This window comes from Oncorhynchus masou, chromosome 2 (genome assembly GCF_036934945.1).
Source record: "Oncorhynchus masou masou isolate Uvic2021 chromosome 2, UVic_Omas_1.1, whole genome shotgun sequence".
NCBI lineage: Eukaryota > Metazoa > Chordata > Actinopteri > Salmoniformes > Salmonidae > Oncorhynchus > Oncorhynchus masou.
In genome coordinates this window covers 43,694,052-43,703,803 of record NC_088213.1, presented here as the reverse complement: position 1 = coordinate 43,703,803, position 9,752 = coordinate 43,694,052, and the positions used below count along the sequence as shown (strand labels likewise).

General features: G+C 39.4%; 1 protein-coding gene across 26 annotated transcripts in view; it reads right to left on the bottom strand.

Annotated features, from left to right (window-relative positions):
* Positions 1–1,286: 1,286 nt before the first annotated feature.
* The window catches only part of LOC135505424 (CUGBP Elav-like family member 1), a 49,905-nt gene continuing 41,439 nt past the window's right edge, over positions 1,287–9,752 (bottom strand). For 6 of the 26 annotated variants that reach the window (XM_064924573.1, XM_064924574.1, XM_064924576.1 and 3 more), the window contains 6 exons: positions 9,216–9,386; positions 8,847–8,963; positions 8,535–8,735; positions 7,241–7,384; positions 6,967–7,140; positions 1,287–3,619 (listed from right to left, as the gene is read on the bottom strand). In XM_064924573.1, coding sequence (XP_064780645.1) covers positions 7,013–7,140; positions 7,241–7,384; positions 8,535–8,735; positions 8,847–8,963; positions 9,216–9,386 — 761 coding nt within the window. In that variant the 3' untranslated portion in view covers positions 1,287–3,619; positions 6,967–7,012. The remainder of the gene's footprint in view (positions 3,620–6,966; positions 7,141–7,240; positions 7,385–8,534; positions 8,736–8,846; positions 8,964–9,215; positions 9,387–9,752) is intronic. The other 20 variants (XM_064924647.1, XM_064924658.1, XM_064924666.1 and 17 more) reach the window with 10 other exon arrangements.

Here is a 9,752-nt window from a genome sequence, read left to right as displayed (position 1 = left end):
GAGATATCAGCTGATGTACGAAGGGCTATATAAATACATTTGATTTGATTTAAAACCCCAAGGTATAACAAGGGTAAGGCCTTCATCCTCACATACCCCTTCAATTCGAACCCTGTTTTTAACCATAAGATATCTCCACAGAAATGTATAGCCTAAGGATTGCATGGTGACAGTGATTGTGCTTGTTAATCCGGTAAACTGGGAAGTGGGGGAAAAACGAGGTCAAATCATGACACTGATTTTCAGGTCAAAGAGATGCCAGAGTTTCTGAAATGGAATTCCGAGTTGGATGACCATTCCAAAAAAAATATCCCAGTCCGAGCTCGTTTTAGTTCAATTTCCCAGTTGTTTTGAACAGACTGAAGTCGGAGATTGCAGAGTTCTGAATTTTATTTAGACCAAGCTACCTCTTATTTCTGAATAGGGCTACCTCCAACAAAGAAGCCCTTGTGTCCGTACTGACTTGTCTACACAGTAATGGTGGCTGGCTGCGATATCAACTACCAAAATAATTTTTGTATTGAGGCGGTATGCCCATTTCAGAAATCATGCACATTTATAAGGCATTTATGGTGAGATCTTTAAACTTAACAGACACTTAAACTAACGTGACGCGTAACACACGTAGACATTACTGCGTTCATGGTAAGATGTGTCAGTTTGCTTTGAACTGTGACGTGTTACACAACGTGAACACGTCTACATGACGTGTCACAACGCGAACACTAAGTCTATATGTTATGTACGTGTCACGTGATGGGAACACGTTGGCAGTTTGCCGCTTTAGAAAATAATCTTGTCTTCTTTGACGTCCATGTTAATTCATGGTGGTATTTTATGGCACTAGGAAGACATTAGGTGACTCCATGAGAGGTGGCAGTAGCTTCACGATACTTAATTTCAGCCCTTATCACCCGCCATAGTCAAGCCTTGCGTGCCAGGCCTCTCTAGGTTGTCCAATGGTAATCATAATGGAGGCTATTCTCATGCCACGTAGGGCCGTCAGACACCCAGCAGGTGAACGGGCCTACCTTAGGCCTAAATTGAAAAGGTTTCCTGCTTTTACAAATTGCAGTAAATAAAGATACCAGCAGGTGTCCCCATCTAAAGAATTTAGCTACACTTGCAGTTGAGGCATGACAGGCTCTCAGAGATGTCAGCTGTGTACCATACCATGAAATGTACTTTGATGCAAGCAAAAATAAATTTACCTTTTCTAGTTGACTCACATATTTCAACACATTATGCCTTAATATTTCCTTTTGAAAAAAAGGGCAAATGGACAATTTTTATATGAATTTTTTAAACATTTTAATTGTACATAAACAAACCAACCAAATAGGGATCACAATTTTGGCTCACAAAACGACTGCTTATTGAGTGTGCACTTAGCTTCACGCCTGTGGAGACAAGTGTTATCCTTAAATCAAAAACATTTCAAAGACAATATCGAACTGAAATTATTTAAAAAAGCAACTGTTTTGGCCATCTAATAAATTCAGCAATGTCTATGTCTCACAGCAAAATCACAACATTGTAAAACAAAACAAAAATATACAGAAAGAAAAGTCAATTGAATTCAACGAAAGGCGACTTCACAGAATTGCATTCTTATCAATATTACAGCTGTACAGACTAAGGTTTGGTCATGTGGCAACTAAGCTCTACATGTTTCAACTTTTGAATTTCAATATCACATTGTGAAATATAATAACTTTGTTCTAGTAGAAAAGGAAACCGTAGAAACCAAAAGTTAAATAGAAAATCAGTCACTTTGTACCAATAATAATGCAAAAAATATCCAACAGGTTTATTTTCTAGGATCACATTTAAACTCAGACCTAGCAGCTGACAAATCTGGAAATACAATCTGTCACATAATATTAAAATTAAATGAGCCCAGTCAATCCAAATGAGTCTGTATTTTCTCTGCAGGTCAATTCATTTAAGGAGATTCCATCCAACACATTTTTTGTTGAACAACAGGAGATCAATAACCCAGAGAAGTGGTTTTAAATGGTGAAAATAAAGGGTAGTTCTTGAGTACAGAACATGTGACAGTTCTATAACGTAGTTAGAGGTTCCATTTCTAAAACCCAATCCTAGTTTGAGTAGAGGGCCCTGATGTTAAACAGGGATGGAGCCATGTTAACTACTGCAAAGACAATGGTTTGTATACATGTGGACCACTGAAATGATGACAGTAGTAGGGATTCATAAGTAAAGCCCAAGAAAAGCAAATTGATGACATTAATGCACAACGACACACATTTAACATGCCTAAAGTTATCCGGCAAACTCAGGTCAGATAAAACATCACTTCACATGCTACACACTGTGCCAATGCAATACAACTATATTAACGACAAATGTATGCTAATAAAAACTGCTCTGTGGGAGTAAAATACAAAGTTTCAGGAACTGTATGAAAAGGTAGTGTTTAGCCTTTATTATGAGACAAACACTCCCAACCCAACATAATTAATCCCAAAGTTGAAACAAATAAGCCTTTAAGGGCACATGCTTTATAACCTGGTTATCTAGTTTAGGGAATACTTGTACTACAGAAAAATCTAAATAATTCCAACACCTAACTTCACCTCAAGTCCTAATATAAAATAGGGGTCTTTAAAAATCAGTCTAAACACACGAAAACCTACGAGGTACAACCCACCACATCAACGTTGAAAAAGAAACCAACCCATACTTTTGTTGCCCAGATCTTAACTTCAAAAGGGCAACGTGTAAGAGATAAATGTGACCACCAGCATCACTTGGCACTAGTTTATTCCTAACTTTTTTTAAATTCTATTAAAGTCAATCACATTTTGCTGAGGATTTCAGTGAAGTTACAAAAAAAAGTGCATGCTAAATATATATAACTGAAAAGAAACTCAATTCTGCTCATTTTGTATATTTTATTATTCAGACTAAGGAGGATTTCCACACAAAAGGAAATGAAAACATTATGTGCCTGTGATGACTTCACACACTGAAAGACAAAAACGGTGATTCAAGTGTATATCGTTGTCACTCATTAGACACTCCCCAAAAATTACCCTCATACCAACTAACCTAACACAAAATTACAAAGTCATCCCCAGAATATGACCAGACATCCTAAAAAAAGCTTAGAACTTACAAGAGAAATAACACCCACACGCAAAAGTAGTTTCTATAAATTGATTGGTTGCTTTCAGACACAAAACAAAAATGTAGTGTGGGGGGCGCTAGGAAGACTGCTCAAAACATATAGGGAAAAATAAACGAGTTTACTATGAAGGCAAAATAAATTACAAAAAAAATAAAGTAAAAAAAAAAAGACCTGGAAAAATCTAGTGGTTATGCCAGTAAGTTCTCGAAAAAATAGATTATCTTTTTTGCTTGTAACAACTAATGTAGCTTTATACATTTATTTTCTTGGCAGTCTTTCTAGCGCACCCTATTGGCAGCACAAAGGACAAAAGAGAAACAGAACAAACAAAAACATTCTCCAATAAACGCCAAAAAGGTGAACATTTCAAGCGCCATAGAAGTGGAGGACAACGAACTGGACGATGAACTTTTGACGTCACATCAACATGCTAGGCAAACGATGAACAAACGGGCACGAAGATATCTAGAATAAAACAAAACAGGGAGACAAACTTAGGTTAAAGCAACAACGGAAAAAGGAGAGGGAAGAAAAAAGAAAATCATAAATGATTATCTTTGCATGGGGAGGGGAAGGGGTCACTACCAGATACAAAATCTAAACACAGAACATTTAATGTGAGACAGAAGATGCGAAAAGGACAGAGGGGGAACACAAGCAACATGTGAACAGAGAATTGAGGTGAGAACTTACAGGACACAACAACACCGAGACACCACACTGACTGCCTACTACTGTACAGTCAACATTTGTGACTTAGTATTACGTTTGAGGACTTTTAATACAGTAGTCAAAAATATAAAGAAAATATATAAACGATCAGTAATACTTTAATTTCAGGATATAATCCTCCCAAGGGGTTTAGCACCATCTGTCCCAATGTGCTTTAAAAAAAAATGTCCTTACTGATTGTACAAATAGCCATTTTTCACTTGTAATGATAGTCACCTGGGTTGTGAGCCAGCAATATTAGATTAATTGTGCTTTGCTATAATGATCTATGAGAGCTGATTGTCAACTAATCTCAGTCAACATTTCTCTTGATTGTGTGCTTAATCTGTTCATAATTCCATCATATGCAATGCAACTAAGTTACATCCACAGCAAATGAGCTTTTCTCGAGGAGCACAATACAAAACTGAGTGAAGTACAGTATCTGTACTTTAAGTGGCAAGGAGGTAACTTTCTTTTTAAATAAAAAGGCAGTTTGTCAATACAATACAGAAAGGTTAAGTAAAGACAGCGCAAACAAACTGAAGACAATTTATAAAACAAATGAGTAAAAAAGTTTACGCTATAAAACTTTAAGACACCATTAGTCTGTTTCACGTTATAAACAAAATAGCTTATCTGTGAGTGTTTGGCATCTTCTCATGTTCTCTCTACCATAATCTGCTGCTGTTCTTAAGAATTCCACTTCTGTACGCTTACGCAAAATGATGCCTTTCATACAAAGCAAAAGTATGAGATGTACAGCAAAGTTTACAGCGATGGTTAAGTTCATGTACAACAACTATGTGCCCCCCCATCAGTTGAGATTCAGTCTTTGGACTTACTTTAAATGGCAGCAAATACCCTGGACTTAACCTTGCAGTAACCCTGCTTAAGCCTATTTTCTCAGTTGGTATTGTTATTCACATGGAAATGATAGTTAAATAGGCACATATCTAGGTTGAACTCAAGTAAAATATTGATTTTCCCTATAATATATTCCATTCTTAAAATGCAAGGGGACAACAGTTTCAAAATCTTTAGCAGCTGGCAAATCCTACTCACTGACCATACAAAATTGTCACTTGTTGCACATTAACAATAAACACTTGAATAGGGCTACACAGGTCAGTAGTTTAACCCTCCCATATTTAAATGTAGTAACCAACGTCACATTAGTATTCTACAAAAAAAAAAAAAAGTTAAATTGAAACAATCATTTCAATTCAGAGAAATAATTTAGGCAATAAATAGTTCCCGACACTTGGGAGAAGTATAAAACCTTTATAAAAATAGAAAAGGGCATAATAGTTTTGTAATATACATCTGGACAATTGCTTCTTTCCATTTCTATAAAAACACTAAGTTAATAGAAGTCTAAGGGATTACTGTGTTTGTTGTAGTGATTAACATTTATTTAACGTCGCCAATCATGAAATGCTAGAGTTTTTAGTTAATAATAAATACATGCACTGGAATAAAAATCTGCAGGGATGTCAGTATTTTGAGGGAGTAGTCTCATCTAACCAGCTCTGAGAGGTAGAGCAGACTACTTGAACTGCGGATGATGAATAATTCCAAAACATTTTGTTTAAAGAGAGAAAAAATAAAATACAAATCAATTATAATATCTAATTAGAGCATTGTTTTGCATCGGTAATTAGTAGAGCTGATTGGATAATGTAGGATGAATCTGACAAATGTTAACTTCGAAAAGTCCCAATGTTGCTCTTTTCCAGGACACTCGATTGCTGCAAGCCCACAATGCCAAGTGATATTCCATTTAGTGTTAGGAGGACTGATGTTCTACTTGAATTGACAGCTAAAAACAGAAAGGAAATAGATTGAATGTAAATATTCTAAATGGGGCGGAAGGCTCTTTTGAAGTTAAAGATCATGGGTGAGTAGAGACTAAGTTATTGCCGCTACTGAAGTCACCGTTCCTCACTTAAAAGAAGACATGTGAAGGGCAGCATTAGACAGAAGGTCAAATTTACACATCTGACAGGTGGGGAATAAAATTACTCAAGCCAGATGACACCTTTAACGGCTGTGTTCATTAAAACTTAAAGTAGGACCCAATTATTCCTCCCTTCACACACATTCAGCACAGTATTTGTTAACGACGCAGGATCCCATACGCTCTCTGATATTCAATTGAAAAAAAGGGTGAAATATTTCAGATAAACTACACGACATCCCTGAAGCAAGGGTGTGGCGTTGTGACATTGTCCTGAGACCAATCAAGAGGTTGGCAAGTTAAATATCTCACAAAACCATTCAAGGCAATACTGCTGACGTCTTACAAATCAATTCATTCAGTTGTAAAAAACTATATTTTGCTCCAAAATATGTTGAGAACAGAAATTCAAGCTTCTTCTAGTTTAATAAATAAACAAACAAACAAAAAAAATGAGTAAAAGCCTACTGTATGCAATGTATTCCTGGTACAGCATCACATAGACTTTTCAGGCAACTTATAAATAAACTTTTTTTTTTTAAATGGCTCATCTGCTGGAGTGAACTCAGATCTTGCGTACATAATTGATAATTGCAGTTGGCAAACAGCTATTGTTCTCTTGCCATTATCCGGTGCATGCTCTGTCCACCCTCATTTCAAAAAGGCAGTTCTCTGGAAAGCTCTGCATGACGCATCAGAGCGTTTAAGAACGCAACCATGGAGATGGTTTCGTTATGATGGGATTAAATTTGGAGTGGGGTCAGGTGGCATGATTAGGTGGTGGTGGGAGCAGGGGTGAAAATCAAGGGGATATTTTGGCAACTGGCTGTCATTGTGCAACATCATTATGACTCAACTTTTACACAGCAAACTAATGACACCTTAACTTAAAATGAACAAATACAATTACGTTTAAAAAAGAAAAATTCAAAAAACAAAACAGAACGCAAGTATCCAGTTTCAGTTGAGCAACATCCTTTTGCATGTTGCTTTTGTTTTCTGCTTGTTTGTTAATACAGAGAATAAAAAGGAGTGAACCCAGCAAAGTGGTAATCTTGTAATGCGCAAAGGGAGAGGGAAGAATGAGGCGAGGGTAGGGGTTTGCAGCAGGGTTTTAGTTTCTTATTCACACTCCACTTACCAGAAGGAAAAAAAAATCCTAACCAAGTCCAATTGAGAGAAAGCATTCAATATGGCTTGCTGTCATTTTTGGATCTCTTCAGCTGCACCTTTAGTCGCTTCATGCCAATTTGGAAACCGTTCATCGACTGAATGGCGGCCTGGGATGAGACTGGATTGTCGTAACTCACAAAGCCTGTAAGAGAATCCAGATAAGTTTTTTTAAATCCTTGCCTTCATAATAAGAACACACTATATAGACCGTGATGTGCTGTTTTCCCCATCCACCAGCATACCAAAACACTTGCTGAGGTTGGTCTGCTTGTCAATGAACACCTTAGCGGAAATAACGTTGCCAAAGGGCATGAACATCTGGAGCAGATCCTGGTCTCCAAACTCCTGGGGGAGGTGGTAGATGAACAAGTTGGCTCCCTCAGGGCCTTAAGAGAGCAGAGCAGGAAATCATGTATTACAAAGTCTGACACAACAAGATGGTAATGAATACAACTAAGCCAGAGGCAACCATTTTGTTTTTGACAGACTAACAGCATTTCAAAATGTTATCTGAGGAGCCTTCTGATACGGATTCATGCTAATTTTAACATGACATTTCCTACAACAAGTACTGTCAGTGGCGGTTCTAGCTTGTATGGCTCCCTGGGCGAACACCCCCCACCCCGCCCCCCATTTATGTTGATTTTGCACTCAAGCATCAATACATTACCCATCCCGGTCAACCAAGAGTCAAGACTAAACCAATTCACCTTGGTGGTGTACAGACTGGTTTAATATTATTCTTAACCATAAAACATTTACTATATATATATATACAGTATTATGAATGAATTGTGGTTTATTTGGTTGCATTTCGTAGTGTGACTGATTTTACTAATTGCATTACTACTGTACAAAGTTAGAGGTGTGCTATTTGATAGATCCCCCCAGCCCCCTACCTCAGGGTTCCAGTGGGGAGCCCTGAGGTCAACCTACCCCCGCCCCATCTCATACTTCTGAGTGAGAGACCTTCCCAGGCAGTAGCCTGCCTAGCTCAGACTAGAATCAGGGCGCCCACTCCAACAAGGTTAATTGACCCACAGCACCACACAGGGACATGATATCATTGTCGTGACGTGCAAATGAGTGATAGAAAACTGATCGCGGAAATGTCACCATTCTGATTTTTTTTTGTGCGGGCGCCCCGTGCCGACCACGGCAAGATGCCTCCCTGGGCGGCTGCCCATGTCGCCTATACCTAAATCCGCCACCGAGTACTGTGAAAACATTTCAGAGTGTTGCAATTAAATCTTACCCGTGCTCCGACTGTCGCTTGCTGTTGCAGCATATTTAAAACAAGACAGAACCCTCAGCAGGTGACAACACATTTTCACCAATCCCACACTAAGGTCACATCAAAAATGATGTAATCTATAACTAAGCTCTTAATATCCCTTGCACTAGTACTACAATCAAACGTCAATCACAGCGTAGCACGTGATCGCTGTATCGCAGTCATTTCAGTTAACACAAATCTCCCCACCCCCACACCCCCAGTCATACCCCTTTATGCCCCATCTCGAACCCCCTACTTGCCTTCCTTCTGGCTTCCTGCAGCACTGACACTCTGTTGGGAGAGCAGGCTCTGGTTGTAGAGGCTGGGGAGGGCAGCAGCAGCGTACTGCTGGATCCCAGAGTAGGCCTGGGTAAGGGCCTCCATGGTGCTACTGGTTCCGTTCGACAGGCCCCCGCTGCCTAGACCGCCGTTCAGGGCTGCCATCCCTAGACACAGGAGCTCTGTTACAAGATTAGGGCTAGAATACTTTGTATATGTATCATGCACTCTTCAAATTTAAGGTAATAGATGTGGTAAATTATCGAATACAAATATGTTTTGAGTCTGCTAACCTGCAAGTGAGCCCATGTTGAGGCCGGCTCCAGCCCCTGCGGCCAAAGACTGCAGCGCCCCTAAGGAGGCCATGGGGTTCATTGAGTTGTTGTTACAGGAGGTAGGTGACGATCCTGCTGTAGAGATGAGTCAACCCCAAAACATTTAATCAAATGGAGGAAAATGCCACCATTTGACTCCGCTAGTAGGACTTAAGTCTTAATTCACAGACCAGGGAACATAAAGCAGAGACTAGGGATGGGAAGGCAACAGGAGGAAAGGTTAATGAAACACAACCAACAGTGTTCACAGAGGCGAGTCAGTGGAATAAGGTTAAAGATACATACAGGTGAGGGGGGGGGGGGTGAGAGATAAAAAGCCAGACCAACCCTTGTAGGCGTCCCATGATGAGTGTGCCTGCTGTCCAGTACTCGTACCTGAGCTGGTGAGCACGTTGAGGGGACTGCTAGAGGTGGTGAGAGCGCTGCTGCCCGTGGGCGTGGCCTGTGTGGCGCTGGCCGCTGCTGCCAGGGCAGCCAGGTTCTGCATGGCATTCAGCCCTGAGACACACGCATAATCTGCACTTAATACGGGCCATGGAACCTAGATCTCGCTTAGGTCAATATATAGGTTACACTGAGTCATGCAATCACTTTTTGCTTTATAACATGTGAAGCTTAAAGCAGAGACTTGCAGGTACCTTTCCAACACAATCTGAAATGTGTGAGATGGGAGGCAAAAGTAGAAACTTAACAGCCCATTCAATAAACACAACTAGGGCACTGGCCAAAAACACACAGAAAGCAGATAAAATGCAGTGATATGTGGGGTAAATCAAGAAGATGGATAATGAGCTGACTTTGGTAACGAGGTAAACAGTTCAAATCAATTCAGATTAAGTTTCAATATGAATTTAAAGCAGGCTT